General features: G+C 41.3%; 1 protein-coding gene across 4 annotated transcripts in view; it reads left to right on the forward strand.

Moving 5' to 3' along the window:
• LOC126326538 (thyroid receptor-interacting protein 11-like) overlaps positions 1-18,178 on the forward strand; it is a 414,334-nt gene that overhangs the window by 279,832 nt on the left and 116,324 nt on the right. For all 4 annotated transcript variants that reach the window (XM_049995698.1, XM_049995689.1, XM_049995711.1 and 1 more), the window contains one exon: positions 14,255-14,348. In XM_049995698.1, coding sequence (XP_049851655.1) covers positions 14,255-14,348 — 94 coding nt within the window. The remainder of the gene's footprint in view (positions 1-14,254; positions 14,349-18,178) is intronic.

Genomic DNA, 18,178 nt, shown 5'->3' on the forward strand with positions numbered 1-18,178 from the left:
CGTTCCACAGGACTACATCCAGCATCTCTACGATCGTCTCCATGGGAGAATAGCAGCCTGCATTGCTGCGAAAGGTGGATATACACTGTACTAGTGCCGACATTGTGCATGCTCTGTTGCCTGTGTCTATGTGCTTGTGGTTCTGTCAGTGTGATCATGTGATGTATCTGACCCCAGGAATGTGTCAATAAAGTTTCCCCTTCCTGGGACCATTTTCACGGTGTTCTTATTTCAATTTCCAGGAGTGTATATTATGTAAAATATTTCCCCATTTCCTGTAATGGATTTTTACGTATCCCCACGTGATTCAATAGGGAGTCGGGTTTTCAAAGCCGCCTGAAACTGAATACTTGTCAACCCTGCTGGGGTCGTGCCACGCCAGTGGGTGCGCCTGGCCCCCACTAATATACGCATACTATTGTACTGCGCTATGGTCTGGCCGTCTCAGACTCTGAAATCAACGCCCTAGGCACGGATGCTTCGACGGCACCGCCTCCTCGTGGTTGCACGGGTCCGCGGTTTTACAATTTCTGAACAGTGGCCGCAAGACTGGTGTGTGTTTGGATCATAGTCAAATGGAAGATTTAGGTACCCCATGGCGAAACTGACTCGCAGATGGCATTATGTGTACAAGAATTTCACGCGGTGCCTAAAAGGTTTCAAAATGGTCCATTTCTCAATGTCCAAAACTCGGAATAAGCGACGAAACGTATGGTTTCTACTATGGCACGTTCGCTGGAGATAGCCGCGACAGCTTCCTTAGTCACAGGGTTGTAACGTTACCTGTTAAAGCAGGCATTACGTTTCGACTCCCGCCTCGGTCTTGCGTATCGGTTGTAAAAGTGTTCTTAAGGATACAGAGAGAAAATTAAAAATGGGAGAAATATCTGGGTTGCACAGTATAATCTCCTCACTAAACAGAGCCTTGGGTAAATGATCGAAAAGAAAAAAGAATAAATAATAATAATCATAATAACAGAACAGGGGTGGCGTTGTGATTAAGATGCTGGAGTCATATTACTGAGCAGAAGGCTTCAAAATCCTTTTCGGCCGTCGTCATTTATGTCTTCTGTGTTTTCCCTGAATCATTTCAGGGTAGTAGTTGGTCGAGAGAGATTCCCTCTCCCATCCTCATATTAAATGGTGCTCAATTATCAGTATTCTGTTCATCATAAGAATAAACCTGATGTAAACATTGGATCATGTGTTATTCCGCGTTTGCTGGACTCTCATTTCATTTCGTTTCACGTGGAGCCGAAGTCAAGCTGTCTCAAGTACGATAAGAGAGATACTTTTTATGCTGTATACGAGCATATCAACCGCGCGTTAATACGGGACAACAGCTTTACCGGCTCATTTAACTTGGACAGCACATGCCAGCCAGCTGGTCTGTCTGACGTACAGTGATATGAGCGATTGAAGTTAGGACGTAAAAAGAGACGAGCAGAGAAACAGTATAGCTTCTAATGTCATTTAATTTTTAACAGAATTCGGCGAACTTTGTACGGGACCAGACGGAAAGCATAACATGTTCTCGTTCTTAGCTAACATAGAATCGTCATTAAAAACAAGAGCGATGAAAAATCGTAGCTCAAACACAGGATAATTTTTCTGCCCGAGATATGTGTGACTTAAAAGCGTATAGCGGAGATTTCATAATACAGTTAAATATTGAAGCCACTGAAGATACTACTTACAGTCATTCGTCGGGTAATCTCTGAATTCCTTCCGTATCAGAATCAGAGGAATACATTGCAGTACTGGAAGTGTCATCTGATCCGTTGATTACGAGTCCATCAACAGAGTCCACGAAGCCATCAGAGCGCCACATTGTCTCCACTTTTTTTTTATGACTTGCTTCTCTGTATCCCGCAAGCGTTCGGCAGTGACGTGTGACAAAGTTCGTGCATTAAATCGAGTACGTCCAACAGTTTAAATGTCTTGTTATTTCTCGCGACAAATTCCTTAACTTGACTTCTGATCAGTTCATAATGAAGCGACACGGTGGCAACTGAAAAGATGTATGGTGAACTCGATACTGTGAGAATTATTATTTTCCATTTTAAAACGACGTTTATCATCTGGCTCGTGTGTATAAAGCAGTCCACACAGTCTAAATAAAGAGTATTTGATTTTTCATTTTCGTCCCCAAGAGCTTAATTTGTTACGTTTCCTTGATTTAAAAATCATTTGTTTATAATCTTTTATCAAATATCGATAAGTAAGAATTAATATTTGCAATGAAAATTGGAATAATGTGTAATATATGATTAGAAACAAAATGTTGTGCTTTTTTCATAAAAATGGGTTAGATGTGTATTAAATAGCATATATGTTATGAGTTTTATACACACATCAAAAAAAGTTTTGCATCGCCCCTATTCCCAAAACTCATGAAGCTAGACGTTGGTTGTGGATACTGTATCACAGACCCTTTGACTGTTCAGAGATGACACGAAACCCGCCCAAAGATGTAAACAACCATGCATGAGCAGTACCTATTAGACGGGGGAGGTCCGACAGCCGATGAGTTCCAGTCATTCCACCAGGAAGGAGGTGCACGGCTTGTTCAACCATGCCTAGACGGTCAATACCGCGGTTCGACCGCGTCCGCATTGTTATTTTGTGCCAGGGAGGGCTCTCAACGAGGGAAGTGTCCAAGTTTCCCGGAGAGAACCAAGGCGATGTTGTTCGGACATGGAGGACATACAGAGAGACACGAACTGCCGATGACAGGCCTTGCTCAGGCCGCCTAAGGGCTACTACTGCAGTGGATGACCGCTACCTACGGATTATGGCTCGAAGGAACCCGTACAGCAAAGCCACCATGTTCAATAATGCTTTTCGTGCAGCCACAGGACGTCGTGTTACGACTCAAACTGTGCGCAATGGGCTGCATGATGCGCAACTTCACTCCCGACGTCCATGGCGATGTCCATCTTTGCAACCACGACACCATGCAGCGCTGTGCAGTTGGGATCAACAACATGCCGAATGGACCGCTCAGGATTGGCATAACGTTCTCTTCACCGAAGAGAGTCGCATATGCCTTCAACCAGACAATCGTCGGAGACGTGTTTGGAGGCCACCCGGTCAGGCTGAACGCCTTAGACACACTGTCCAGCGAGTGCAGCAAGGTGGAGGTTCCCTAATGTTTTGAGGTGGCATTATGAAGGGCCGACGTACGTCGCTGGTGGTCATGGAAGGCGTCGTAACCGCTGTACAATATGTGAATGCTATCCTCCGACCGATAGTGCAACCATATTGGCAGCATATTGGCGAGGCATTCTTCTTCATGGACGACAATTCGGGCCTCATCGTACACATCTTGTTAATGACTTCATTCAGCATAACGACATCGCTCGACTAGAGTGGCCAGCATGTTCTCCAGACATGAACCCTATCGAATATGCCTGAGATTGATTGAAAAGGGCTATTTGTGGATGACGTGATCCACCAAACACTCTGAGGGATCTACGTCGAATCGCCGTTGAGAAGTGGGACAATCTTTACCGACGGTGCCTTGATGAACTTGTGGACAGTATGCCACTACGAATACAGGCATGCATCAATGCAAGAGGACATGCTACTGGGTATTAGAGGTACAGGTGTGTACAGCAATTTGGGCCACTACTTCTGAAGGTATCGGTGTTTGGTGGTACAACATGCAATGTGTGGTTTTAATGAGCAATAAAAAGGGCTGAAATGATGTTTATGTTGATCTCTATTCCAATTTCGTGTGCAGGTTTTGGAACTCTCGGAACCGAGGTGATGCAAAACTTTTTTTGACGTGTGTATTTAAAAGACGTAGGTATTCCAAATTGATGGGATAAAACAGAAGATCAACGTGAGATTTGGACCAGCGATACATGCACGTCAGATTACGATTCTACAACGCTACCACCGAGCGAGGTGGCACAGTTGTTAGGACACTGGACTCGCATTCGGCAGGACGACGGTCCAAACCCGCGTCCGACTATCCCAAATTAGGTTTTCCATGATTTCCCTAAATTGCTTCCTGCAAAGTCGGGATGGTTCCTTTGAAAGGGCACTGCCGGCTCCTTCCCCCATCCTTACATAATCCAACGGGACGATGACCTCGTTGTTTGATCGCTCCCCCAAATCAACTAGTCAACCAGCCTACAAGCTACCGAATCATCTGTGCACCCTATTTGCTGTAAATGTCTTTATTTATTAAATTTCTCAGAAAACTTCAAAGGCGATTTTTTTCTGTAAAATTGTGATAAACATTGAGAATAGTGTGTTTCTCGCCACTTTTTAACGATGTTCAGGGCTCGTTTTTCATTACAGAGCAGGAAGCTGCGTCACCCATTTTCACATTACGTATTAACAGTACTACAGTCAGAGCACAACGGTACAGAGATGCGACTGTACACGATTTGGGAAGAAAACAAAACTGCGGAGCTAAAGTACTGTTTAGGAAAACGTTGATAGCTGTTAACAAATTATAGTATCTTAAAGTTTCATTTATCGTAATATAGTAACAAGATATCTAATAATAAGTAGGACCTGCTTCCAAGATCGTAACACCAGCGGTGAACGTGTGCTATTGTTGCGTTTCTGTTTGTTTACGTCATGTTTATTCTTATGATGAACAGAGTATAATGATGGTGAGTTGAGGGAGATGAGAAGCATTTTGAAAGGCATCGCTAACGTCTTTGGTGAACTTTAGTCGCGTATTTATCTGTCTCATCTTTATTGCAGAGAGAGAGAGAGAGAGAGAGAGAGAGAGAGAGAGAGGGAGAGGGGGGGAGGGGGGGGGGAGGGAACAGTCCCATATGCAACCTATGTTACTAAACTGCAAACCCGGTTCCTGCACCCATACGCTGTTGCTTGTTGACTATCTAAGGGTTTCCAGCGGCAACAATATTTTTTACTATTGTTGAGTGAATTAAAAACTTGAAGAGCTCTCGTAATCTCATCATTAAGAGGTAAAATCTTACGTTAAAGGCTTAACACAGTAAGAAAAGTATTACACTTCGAATCTGTGTACATGACCTAAGGCAATGTAACTCATCGCACGCAAATACCTAAATGATGTTCACACATTATTAGAGAATGAGAGCACTTAGCGACTTCCAACAAACTTCATAAACAATTTCAAACCTTTACAAAACTTTTATTCGCTGACGCGCCCCACCAAACATGACAAGGAGTAACGTTTATCGCTTACTACATATTCGCTGTTCATGCAGTAAAACATCAAGATCCAGCTTGACGTTTAAATGTGTTACTTTTTTAACTGCTAACTCCATTCGCAACTCATTTTGCTGGCGGTACCCATATATACCACTGAAAGTACGTGCAAAATTATGTCATTGCAAGGCACATCGTTCAGAAAATGTGGCGTCAAAAACTTCTGATTGAAACGACAGGCGACAAAGTCATAGAATAGCGATTTCCATATGTACAAATGGCGGTAGTATCGCGTACACAAGCTATCAAAGGGCAATACATTGGCGGAGCTATGATTTACACTCAAGTGATTCATGTGAAAAGTTTTCCGACGTAGTTATGGCCGCACTACGGGAATTAACAGACTTTGAACGCTGAATGGTGTTGGAACTAGACGCCTAGGACATTCTGTTTCGAAAGTCGTTAAGGAATTCGATATTCAGATCCACAATGTTAAGAGTGTGCAGAGAATACCAAACATTTTCAGGCATTACCTCTCACTATGGACAACGCAGTTGCCGACGGCCTTCACTTAACGATCGAGAGCAGCAGTGTTTGCGTAGAATTGTCGTTTCTAACAGGCAATCACCACTGCGTGAAATAACCACAGAAATCAATGTGGAATGTACGACGAATGTATCTGGTAGGAAAGTGCGGCGAAATTTGACTTAATGGGGTATGACAGCAGGCAACCGACGCGTGTGCCTTTGGTAACAGCGCGACATTGCCTGCAGCGCCGCTCCTGGACTCGTGACCATATCGACTGGGCCCGAGATTGGAAAATCGTCGTCTGGTCAGATGAGACCCGATTTCATTTGGTAAGAGAGTGTGGTGCAGATCCCACGAAGTGTGAGACACACTTTGTCTGGATCCTCTACTGAGACCTTTCCGGCTTGGGAGGCCCTGCTGGTAGCTAGATTACTGCCGGTATAGCCCTCCACTTCAGTGGATCACACAAACCCCTCGCCTACACGGACAATGTTTCGTTAAGGCGGTGTCTCCTGAGGGGGAAAGGGCGAAATGGACAGGTTCAAAGATATGGTGGGAATTAATGGATTGTGGTGGCGGGAAGAACAGGACTACTGGTCTAGTAAATACAGCTTTATCAACAGAGATTCAGATAGAGGCAACACAGGAATAGACCTAATAATGAATAAGTAAATTAGGTTTCTGGAGAGTTGCTATGAACAACATAGTGAATGCACAATCATAGCCAAAGTAACCACATAGCAACGCTCAACGGAGTAGTACAAGTTTATATGTGTGACGAGCTATAAGGAGCTTCAAATAATTGAGAGGAAAATTTTTGTTGTGATAGATGACTGGAATTGCATTGCAGGAAAAAGGGAGAGATGGAATAATAATAATATGAGAACATGGACTGGTAGAACGGCACGAAAGGGAAAACCGGCTGGTAGAGTTTTGGACTAGCATAATTTAATCTTTGCAGACATTTGGTTTAAGAATGTACCGTAAGTGTTCGTCTGAGTATAGCGTTGTAAAGAAATGAAACGTGGACAGTAAACGTTTCAGGCAAAAAGATAATAGGCGTCAAGGAATAGTTAATTTGGTAATAGAAGGAAGTGTTGGAAGAAAAAGGTTTGACTACAGTAAGCAGAATCAAGTGGATGTAGGTTGCAGTAGTTACGCAGAGATTAAGAGGCTAGCACAATATAAGCTGGCGTAGAATATTCTTGCTGAAGAGAGCGGTAGCAACAACAACAACTACTACTACTACTACTATTACTGCTGCTGCTACCACTACTGAAACTACAACTACACAAAAATATTTGATCCATGTATATGTCATTATTCTTTTGTTCAAGCCTTTGACGGATCAATACAGAGCTACATTGGTGAAGAATTTCACGGTTGAGAGAGGCACAGACCACGGGTCCCTCATACCAAAATACTGAAAACAGACAAAAAATCCCTGAACAACCTGACAACCCGCACAATTGCGTTGGTGGAGTTCGGGTTCACTCTGCAAATGTAGGTGTAGATTTACAGCAAGCAGTCACGGATGTCTGTGTAGACAATTTTCGCCATCACTTTCCATGCTTGCACTGCGAGGTCCTGTAATACTTAGAACAGAAACATAACTGCAACCAGTAATGTAGGAAGTTAAAAACCCGTTACGGCTGGTACTGTAGTTCGCTTTATCTAGTAGACTGGATTTCCGTAACAAGTAGGGAAATCGCGACGCGCACTGCTGCGCCACTAATAGCGAGCTATTATACCAGTGTGACGAGTAACATGGTGTGTTAGCCGAACCTGGGAGAGGGAGGGCTGGCACGGCTGGTTGTCGGGCCAGGCCAGGTGAAAGAAGCGCATTCAGACGCTGCGCGCTCTATCTCATTAAATATTTGCTCTTTCGCAGCTTACGCTGGCGTTTCGTCATGGCGGGCTTTTGCGCTATCGCCCCGGCTGTTTGCCGTACGCTAGTGGCGAATAAACAGTATCTGCGGTGCTCTCCTCCTGCGCCCCCCCCCCCCCCCCCCCTTTTCCCTTTCCCCCATTACGTAAAAATCGTTACTCTTCTGTGCGCTCCATTGCTTTCAATATGTCTTCTTTCAAGACACAGCTACTTCCTATAAATGCAGTGTACATAGCTCGTCGGTATTAACTGCGCCAAGAAATACGCAGATATTTTGAAACATTATGAGCAGGTAGACAGCGTTTCGGCTTCACAAACGCTTAACGCTCACCATAACTGTAGGCACTCCACACTGGCGCAATATTCTCTACCGTTAAACAACTGCGGTACGCGTAAGCCAAGTTATTTTGCATACGTCTGCTGTTTTATAACAGGTACTTAAGCGTTGCATCCTACTGCGCTCCGATTCGGACAGAAAGTGTGTTGCAGTAAGACAGTATTAGCGTCAGTTATGTTGAACCGTGAATCGCTGTCGTGACGTAAATTTCACTTCAAGCGAATTGGGCATCTTGGCTTGCAACACTGTTATTTTGAAAGATTCATTTATTATTATTACTACTATGATTATTATTATTGATTCAGTAATCAATATGCCCAAAGATTCGCGAGTGGAGATCTCAGATGATGGATTACAGAGGTACGCAGCCGGCCGCGGTGGTCTAGCGGTTCAGGCGCTCAGTCCGGAACCGCGGGACTGCTCCGGTCGCAGGTTCGAATCCTGCCTCGGGCATGGATGTGTGTGATGTCCTTATGTTAGTTAGGTTTAAGTAGTTCTAAGTTCTAGGGGACTGATGACCACAGATGTTAAGTCCCATAGTGCTCAGAGCCATTTGAACAGAGGTACGCAAAGTGAGCAGGACTGCGAAACCTCGCTACTTGTCTTCTATTAGCGTTAAATGCTCGCACGTTTTTATTTTGTTTTTTTTTTGCTGTTGAGATGTACGCCAGCACCTTTTTTTATTACTTATCAACTCCTCTCGACTGGAAAATATTTCTTGTGTTGCCTCCAGTCCATGTCATTGTAATCTGTTGAAAAGCTAGGAAAGTTAATGAATTCTGGATTTTTAAAGTGAGACAGCCGAATTAAAGCCACCCGAATTTCTATGCCTCATAATGTTTTAGCATCACGCGAGGCGAATATATGGACAGTTACTCTTTCGCTGTTGTTCTTAACATACAGCGCGAATCCGAATGCCGAGAACAAAAATTCGAAAAGATGTTCAGTTATATATTTATAGTATTTTGGTATAAGTGGCCCATAGTGTTCATTGCCAACGTAGAGAGTAATAGCGTTTTGTTTTACTTCTTGCCATATTTATCTCTGTAGGTGTATTGTACTGAAAATATCTGCGCAACACTGGTCTTGTTGACAGTATGCACTGTGTGTCTTGTTTGGCACCAAACTTGTTCCATTCACTCATGGTACTTGTCATTGACAATGGTAGAGGCCGCTTTACTCTTTGCACTCAACGCGGAATTGAGTACTCCTCAGTTATGTCCGCCAGTGTTGCACATTACCAATGGCACGCAGCAGTAAAGTAATGGAAGAGAGGCAGAACGGTGCTGTGGTGAACGGTTCCCGCAACAATAGCAACCACATCAGTTATTTTGCTTCTGTCTGAGAGCTGTGGAGTTCTGAGTGACTTTCCTGTTGCACGGGTTTTCCACTGTTTTGAAGGAATTTCAAAGAAACAGAGGTAGCTGGGGTAACAAATCGAAAAAATAGTAATTGTATTATTACTCTGTGTTCCGATGGGAGGCCAAGACTCCCTTCTAGCCAAATACTCAGAACAATATCCCTGCACAATCTCCAAAATTTTGTCGGCGAAGCTCTGGTTTCAATTTGAAGTTCTCTCAGATGTCATCAAAACAAATCGAACTGACAATCTAGAGGATGAGTGTTCAAATCAGTGTCTGGCTGAAAAGATTTTTATTTTCTGTTACAGTCCCAAACATACTTTCAGATTATCCATTCTGACCATCGCAAGCAGTCATCCTCAAATCAGAATTCCTTGGCAAGAGAATGCTATCGATTTCAGAAATAATTACTGTCTAGCTATTGCTTGTCATGTGGAATGTCTAAAACCAGTTGCTGTAAAAAATGGGGGCAGTGGGATAGGGGGGGACTCTTTAAGGCAGTGAACTCATATTCTGAATTAAAATGGTTCACATCACCATCTTATATCCAAACATAGGTTTTTCATGCTTTTGCTATTGCTAAATCAGTTAATGCAAATGCAAGGATGATTCCTTTTTCCAAGGTCATGGCCAGCCAATTCCTTTCCCCACCCTTGACCTATCGGTGCTTGTGTTCTGCCTCTAATGATATCATCTTTGATGGGACATTAAACACAAAAGTCTAGGTTTCCTTTATACGTTGGCTGTTGGAATTACAGTTTGCTGCAGAACACCCTGAGACTCCAGGAAGAACGTAATGAATAATGTTAAAGACATATGCTGACAGGTGTAAATATTACCAAACTATCAGTTTAATAAGTAATGCTTCCCAACTACTGGCACAAATTATTTAGCAATGGATGGAAAAACTGGCAGTACCAAATCTTCAGGAAGAAATGTGAAAACTTGATATTAGTACTTAACATATGACTAAACTTACAACGTGGATTAAAGAAAAGGAAACTTGTGTTTAGAATAGTTGTAGATTTAGTGAAATTCTTAGATGATCTTGGCTGGAATACATTCTTTGAAATTCTGAAGATAGGAGCGATACAATACAGGGAGCGAAAGGCCATTTACAACTTATACAGAAAACAGTGTTATAAGGGTCAAAGGGCACATAAGGATAGCAGTGGTTGAAAAGGGAGTGCAATGAGGTTTGAAGCCTTTTCCCCACATCATACAATATTTACATTGAGCAAGCAGTAAAGCAAATCAAGAAGAAATTTGGAACAGGAACTTCAGGGAGAAGAAATGAAAACTTCCAGGTTCGCTGATGACCTTATAATTATGTCTCATAGCAAAGGACTTCGAAGAGCAGTGGATCGGAGTGGATGTCTTGAAAAGTGGTTAAAGATGAACGCCAACAAAAGCTAAACAAATGTAATGGAATAAAACTTCCCAGTAGATTAAGACACTGTGCCAGACAGAGACTTGAACTCGGGACCTCTGTCTTCTTTAATCCCTTTACTGCTGTGTGCGAGACTTGGTGACCACGCTTCAACTGCTACATCATCATGCTTCTCATCATGTGCTTGGTACTGAAGACTTTGTACGTGCCCCCAGTTCAGAGTATTTCTTTAAAATATTTACTACATTACTGACTCCAATCTGTAACAAAAGTACAGTCATGCAGAAGTGTGTCAAGATTCAGAATTGACAGAAACATCAAGCTGTGCAATTCTACACTGCAGTGAAATTTTACAAAAAGTGACAGCATTGAACTGACTGTTGAATGAAATGTGATCTGTTTGAATTAGAACAAACAAGAATCTGACAGTAACATTGCAATCAAATGGATCTCCCATTCTACCACAGCTAAAACTAAGCAAGATCATTTCTCAAAACTTCTACAGTGATCGGCCTCACCATGGCACATCAGTGCTGAACTGCTGCAGCAGACAACTGCACTCAAAGTGTGGCACACTTCAACTCCTGTAACTGTCAACTGTAGTCAAAAAGCTAAACTAAGAATCACACCAGCACTCAATAGACCTATCAGAAAATCCAAATAAATGAAAGTAATTTAAACAGAGAAAATTCCAGCTAAGTTTATATTGGCTTGCATATTTGTGCTCTATATTACTGCCATACAAATGTAACGAAAGAAGATAAGGTTGAGTACTTTGGATCACTGTTTACGGGTGGCCATTCAGTTCAATGTATACTGTAGACTGCAGTTTGTCTGTATAGATGTATGTTAATATGATGGGACTAGACAGTGTGTCCCATGAATTTTGATGAATTTCATTAGGAGGTACACAAAAGCACTACCTGTAGAAAAGATTTTTAGCCATTATGCTTCCATTTCCAAAAATATCGATGACAAATATTGTCATGCAAAATCTGTTTCAAGCTAGGCGGAGTCGATAGCATAATTAAAAAAAGAAAGAAATTTTACTTGGACATGTCAGATCTCAAGCCATACCATTTCTGTGAAATCGAAGAATTAGTGGTTTTCTTAGCCACTATGTGTTTGCTTGGTAATTAGTTACAGCAGCAGTCAAATAATCAGACTACATGAATACAAATTTTGGCAACATGAGTAATGATTATAGCCAAGATAGACACAAAGCCCACACCCACCACAGTAATACAAGTTTATATTTCAACTAGCCACGCACATGATGAAGAGCTTGAAGAAATGCATGATGAGGTAAAAGAAATTATTGAGATAGTTAAGGGAGATAAAAGTTTAAAAGTGGTGGGGGACTGGAATTCAATACTAGGAAAGGATGAGAAGTATAAATGATAAGTGAATATGGACAGGGAGAAAGGAATGAAAAAGGAAGCCACCTGATAGAGTTTTGCACAGAGCATAATTTAATTATCACTAACACTTGGTTTAAGAAACATAAAAGAAGGTTGTATATATGGAAGAGACCTGAAGACATTGGAAGGTTTCAGATTGATTACAAAATGGTAAGGCAGAGATTTAGAAACCAGGTTTTAAATTGTAAAACATTTCCAGGCGCAGATGTTGACTCCAACAACAGTTTATTGGGCATTAACTGTAGATTAAAACTGAAGAAAATGAGAAATGTTGAAATATAAGGAGATGGGACCTGGGTAAACTGAAAGAACTAGCGGTTCCTGAGTGTTTCAGAGGAAGCATCAGACAACAGTTGACTAGAACAGCGGAAAGAAATACAGTAGAAAATGAACAGGTTGCTTTAACAGTTGAAATAGTAAAGCAGTGCAGGATCAAGTAGGTAAAAAGGCAAGAGATATTGAATTTAATTGGTGAAAGGAGAAAATATAAAAATGCAGAAAGCGAAGCAGGCAAAAGGAAATACAAACGTTTAAAAGATGAGACGGACAGGAAACGCAAAATGGCTAAGCAGGAAAGGCTAGATGATAAATGTAAGGATTTAGAAGCATATTTCACTAATGGGAAGATGGATACTACCTACAGAAAAATTAAAGAGGCCTTTGGGGAAAAGAGGAGCAGTTGTATGTATATCAAGAGTTCAGATGGGAAACTGGGCCTAAGAAATGAAGGAAAAGCTGAAATGTTAAAGGAGTATATAGAGGGACTGTACAAGGGATATAAACTTGAAGGCAACATTATAGAAAGGCAAGTGGATGTAGATGAAGATGATAATGAGATACTGTGAGAAGAATTTGGCAGAGCTCAGAAAGACCTAAGTTGAAACGAGGCCCCGGGAATAGATGGTATTCCATCAGAACTGCTGATAGCCTTTGGAGACCAGCCATGACAAAACTCTTCCATCTGGCATCAAGATGTGTGAGACAGGCAAAATACCCCAAGACTTCAAGAAGAATGTGATAATTGCAATTCCAAAGAAAGTAGGTGCTGACAGGTGTGAAAATTACTGAACTACAGTTGTCACGTTTGGAAAATATTAACACAAAGTCTTTACGGAAGAATGGAAAAACTGGTAGAAGCAGACCTTGGGGAGGATTGGTGTAGACAAAATGCACTATTTCTTGGGAAGTGAATAAAGGTGAAACCTCATATTATTCTTAGTGCCTCCTAGTAATGATGAAGGCAATCTCTTCAAGGGACATTAGAATATTACTCCATGAAATGCTATTGTGGGAAATATGCAATATATGTAGGTTGCAGTAGGTACTGGGAGATGAAGAAGCTTGTACAGGATAGAGTAGCATGGAGAGCTGCATCAAACCAGTCTCAGGACTGAAGACCACAGCAGCAGCAGCACAATATATATTAAGATACTGATTTGTCTGTTTCCTTTACTGGTAATAAGGTTAAGTGCAGAACTTAATCAACTTACTGTGTGAGAGATTGAACAGTATATTTCTGTGAGTTAAATTTATTATCAATAAGTATGCCCAAAAATGTAGAACTATCTGTCCTAATTGTTGACCTGTGTCCCTTTGCTACTTTAATCCTTGTTGCTATTCTATTTATTATAATACAAAGGTGTACTCTGTGAGGGATAGCTGCTTCCCCATGCTAGAAAAAATCTTCTACTGGGAGAAAAAAATGTTATTGAGAGTTTCTTATGTTTTTGTTTATCTAAAGCATGTTTATAACAATGAAAACAATCAATTATTGAGAAAATTATTTAATTGGATAGATAAAAAAATATACTCACCAAGCGGCAGCAGAACACATACACATAAAAGGCGTCGTGATTGGCAAGCTTTTGGTGCCAGTGGGTCCTTCTTCAGGCAGGAGGGTTGAAGGGGAAAAAAGAATGGTGAAGGAAAAGGACTGAAGATATCTAGGAAAAGGGGTAGATTGTGGGAAAGTCATCCTAAACTGTGGGTTAGGGGAGACTTGTAATATGGGATGAGAAGGAAAGACCTTCACCCTTGCCAATCACAACAGTCTTTTATATGTGCGCGTTCTGGTGGCACTTGGTGAGTAGATTTTTTAGAGCACATTTATGCTACGCTAACACAGTGAACATTCTTTTTCTCTGACTGTCTGACATGCTTTGTGTGTTTCAGATTGCCAATAATGATCAGAATGAAGCACCATGGTGGACAGTGGAACACAGGTGTGATCCCAGTTTCAGCAGTGGTTCCAAAACAGCAGCATCAGGTATGACCTGCTTGTAAGGAGTAGTGATTGCATATATTTATTATGCTTTTAATGGTGATAAACAATGAAAAAATGTGTAGAGTGGTACACTAAATCAGTAACCATCACAAATGATGATTTATAATGGAAGTTTTTGAGCACAAAAAATTGCAGTATTTCTATAATCATAATGGCCAGTAAAAGTAATCAGTGCATCAGCAAAGAGACGAGAAGAAAAATTATCATGGTTGTACTGCAGACAGTAAAGTGACTCTTTATAATTTTATTTTAATCTGCATTTAACTGTTGGTGAGAATATTTATCCTTCCCCCTTCCCCCTTCCCCCTTCCCTCTTCCCTCTTCCCTCTTCCCCCTTCCCCCTTCCCCCTTCCCCCTTCCCCCTCCCCTCTCCCCTCTCCCCCCTTCCCCCTTCCCCCTCCCCTCTCCCCCCTTCCCCCTTCCCCCTTCCCCCTTCCCCCTTCCCTCTTCCCCCTTCCCCCTTCCCACTTCCCACTTCCCACTTCCCACTTCCCACTTCACTTCAACTGATCATTTACATTTACTCCAAATGACTTACACAAAAGACAAATATTTCTAGTTATGTTTTCCACTGTCATTGTGAAACACTGATTTTTAAATACACTTTGCGAGAAGGAACATCACATGTGCAGCATAATTACTTATTCCTGAAGTGCATCATAGTGAGTGAGGTCACACAGCAGCTAAGACACAGGAATGAGTGTGATTCAACCTTTTTCGTGAGTTGCAAGATATGTCTTTAAATTGTAAGACATCTTTAGGGAAGAGAGTTCCATGTTTTTAATAAAGAAATTTAAGTTTTTCTGGGAAATATGTAATTCTAGTGTTGCAACACCAGTTGTTTTAATTTCACCTGTACAATTTTTTTGAGCTGTCCAAAAAGAATTTCTGCCACTTTCCTTGAATGAAGGTATTTCTTACTAAAAAGGTATAAGCTGTTAAGAGCAAGCTTACTAGATTTTACTTGTTGATTATATTGACAGTGCTAATAGACATATCATCATTGTGTGGTAAATTAAAACTGTACAAAACTGAGACTTGAACCTATAAGTGACTTTTATAAAGCTTCAAAGTGTTCTTCAAACACAATAGAGGTATTGCACCAGGTTCAACATGGAACTGCTCCTGTTCTTTTTATGTAAAAATGTCTTGCCTTTAAACATCAGGTTCACCACTGGAACATTCTTTGCAGATGATACAAGTATGTTACTTAGTAATGTAAATGACTATGAGTTCCAAGAGACCATAAACAGTGGAGCAAGGAAGCTGGATGATTACTTCTCCATAAATAACCTGATAATTAGCGCAAACACCTTTTAGAACTTGCACTTCAGAAGAGAGAGCCACCTTGCTTGCCCATTGGTTCCAGACTGTACCTGAATGTTTTGCTCACACGAGTTCAAATAAAAACAAAATCACCCAGTTCAGAAATGTTTTTGTTTAATAAAGTGTGAAATAATACAAAATTGTCTGTGTAAATGTTTTACATCTTAACTAATTTATAACGTACTGTCTGTTTCATTTTCTGGTTTGGCAATCCTTTAACCTTCATTGAGTTCCTTGTCATGCATTCCAGACTCCGCAGAGTAGTTTGGGCCTTTAGAGCCAGACTGTAAGACATGCTCTGATCATCAGATCATGCAACTGATAATCCACCCACATGAAAGGCAGGTTTCTACATATGGCTCTCAGTTCAGCAAACTTTCAGCTTGTTACAAAATCTTCGTTGAAGCATAAGTCCATTAAAGAGTGTAATGAAGTAATCTCTGATAGACGTACCTTTACCGAAAATGAGATTATACGTTGGTGTGCTAAACTTAAGGATGAAAGTAAGTTTTGCATCATGTGTCAATGTTAAGTAATGTAGTTCGATGAAACTTGGACTGTATGTAGAAAGAACTGCTATAGTATAGTACAGAATGCAACTGAAAGAAATGTGCCCTGTGATGAACAGAAGTGACACTTTTCTTCAAAGATTACACTGCAGTCACCATGATTTATAATAGCACCTGGGCATTACAAAAGAAGGTGGGACATGGTTTTTAACAGTGTGTATATAACCATGAACAGCAGTGTATGCTGTGTAACATGACCGCTCGCTGGCCACAAAGTTGGTGAGGAGTTCTTGTCATGGGGTATTCCATTCCTCCATGAGCACAGTTGACAACTACTGGATGGTTGTCAGTGCATGTTCTGCTGTATGTCCCCCCAATGCATCCCACACGTGCTAAATTGTATTTAAGCTGAAGAGAAAGGGCAGACCATTCCAGTCTACGAATATCCTCTCATTCGAAGAGCTTCTCCACCAGTGTTGTTCATTGCAGTCATGCATAGTCATCCATAAAAATGAAGTCACTGCCAATTACATCCCTAAAAAGACATAAATGGAGAAGGAGTATAGTGTCACAGTAATGATGACTGATGATTGTACTATGTTGAAAGATTTGGAGGTCAGTACACTCATGTGACATTATGTCTCCCACACTCTAACACCTGGGCCATCAAAATTATCACATTTGACAATGTTCCTGAGTGTACTGTGTGTTCCCACCTCTCACCACAGGAGGGAACAACCATAATTACTATGCACAAAGAATCTGCTCTCATCTGAGAAGAACATATGACCCCATTCCTCACTGATCCAGTCCCTATCTTTTGGCACCATTGTAAATCTTTGAATGTGGTACCCTCACTGGGCAATTTTGTCATCTCGCTGTGTCTTTTCAGGTGCACATCCAACCCTGACTTCATTTTATGAACGAAAATGCACTGCATTGAATAGTGAAGGTGGAGGAGTTCTTGGAATGAGAGGATATTTGGCAAATGGTGTGCCTCCCTCCCCCCCTCCCCCCATTCGACTTAAATCCCATTGAGCACATTTGGAAATATGGAATGTGTTGGGGAGATATATTGCAGCACACCCACATACACCAATTAATGTCTTAGCAGTTGTCAACCACATCAGTGAAGGAATTGAATGCTCTACCACAAGAATTCCTTACAAATCTCGTGGCCAGCATGGGAGCACATTGCACAGCAGGTGTTACCGCCAATGGTAACCACACACCCTTTAAAAAACTGTGTCCCAACTTCTGTAATGTCCACATTACCATCATAAATTGCGGTGACTTCAGTGTAAGTATTGTCTTTGAATAATAGTGTCATTTCTGTTCATATTGTTACATATATTTCATACTGTTTCCATTTGCACTATACTGTCTTTCTACATGTTATCCAACTTTAATTGCACTTTGTTATGTGGCACTGACACATCAAGCAAAAGGTACTTTCATTCTTAACTTTTGGACACCACTGTACAGTCTCATTTTGTTAAGTCATGTCTATCAGAGATAACTTTGTTGACTCTTTTATGGATTTACTGTGTGATGAAGAATTTGTAACAAGCTGAGAATGTGCTGAACTGAGACTCATACCTAGAAACGTGCCTTTCATAGACATTGTTTTATCAATTGCATGATCTGATGAAATAGGCATGTCTCATAGCATGACTCCAAAGGCCAAACTTAACATGTGAAGCCCCACTGTAACTTGCTTTGTGGTCCCACTGAAAGATTTCTGCTCTTCTTGACCATCACCTCCAACCAGTATATCATGAATATATCATTAATTAACCTGAAACGACCAAGAGGTTTTCGATTCTGGAAAATTAGGATGGTTTCATCTAGATGGCCCATAAAAAGATTGGCACAGGGTGGTGACTAGCTTCTCACATCTGAGATACCAACTACTTCCTTCACCAACTCTCTCCATCCCCATCCCATTACCTCCTGGATCCCTACTTGTCACTATTG

Source organism: Schistocerca gregaria, chromosome 2, assembly GCF_023897955.1.
Source record: "Schistocerca gregaria isolate iqSchGreg1 chromosome 2, iqSchGreg1.2, whole genome shotgun sequence".
NCBI classification, from domain to species: domain Eukaryota; kingdom Metazoa; phylum Arthropoda; class Insecta; order Orthoptera; family Acrididae; genus Schistocerca; species Schistocerca gregaria.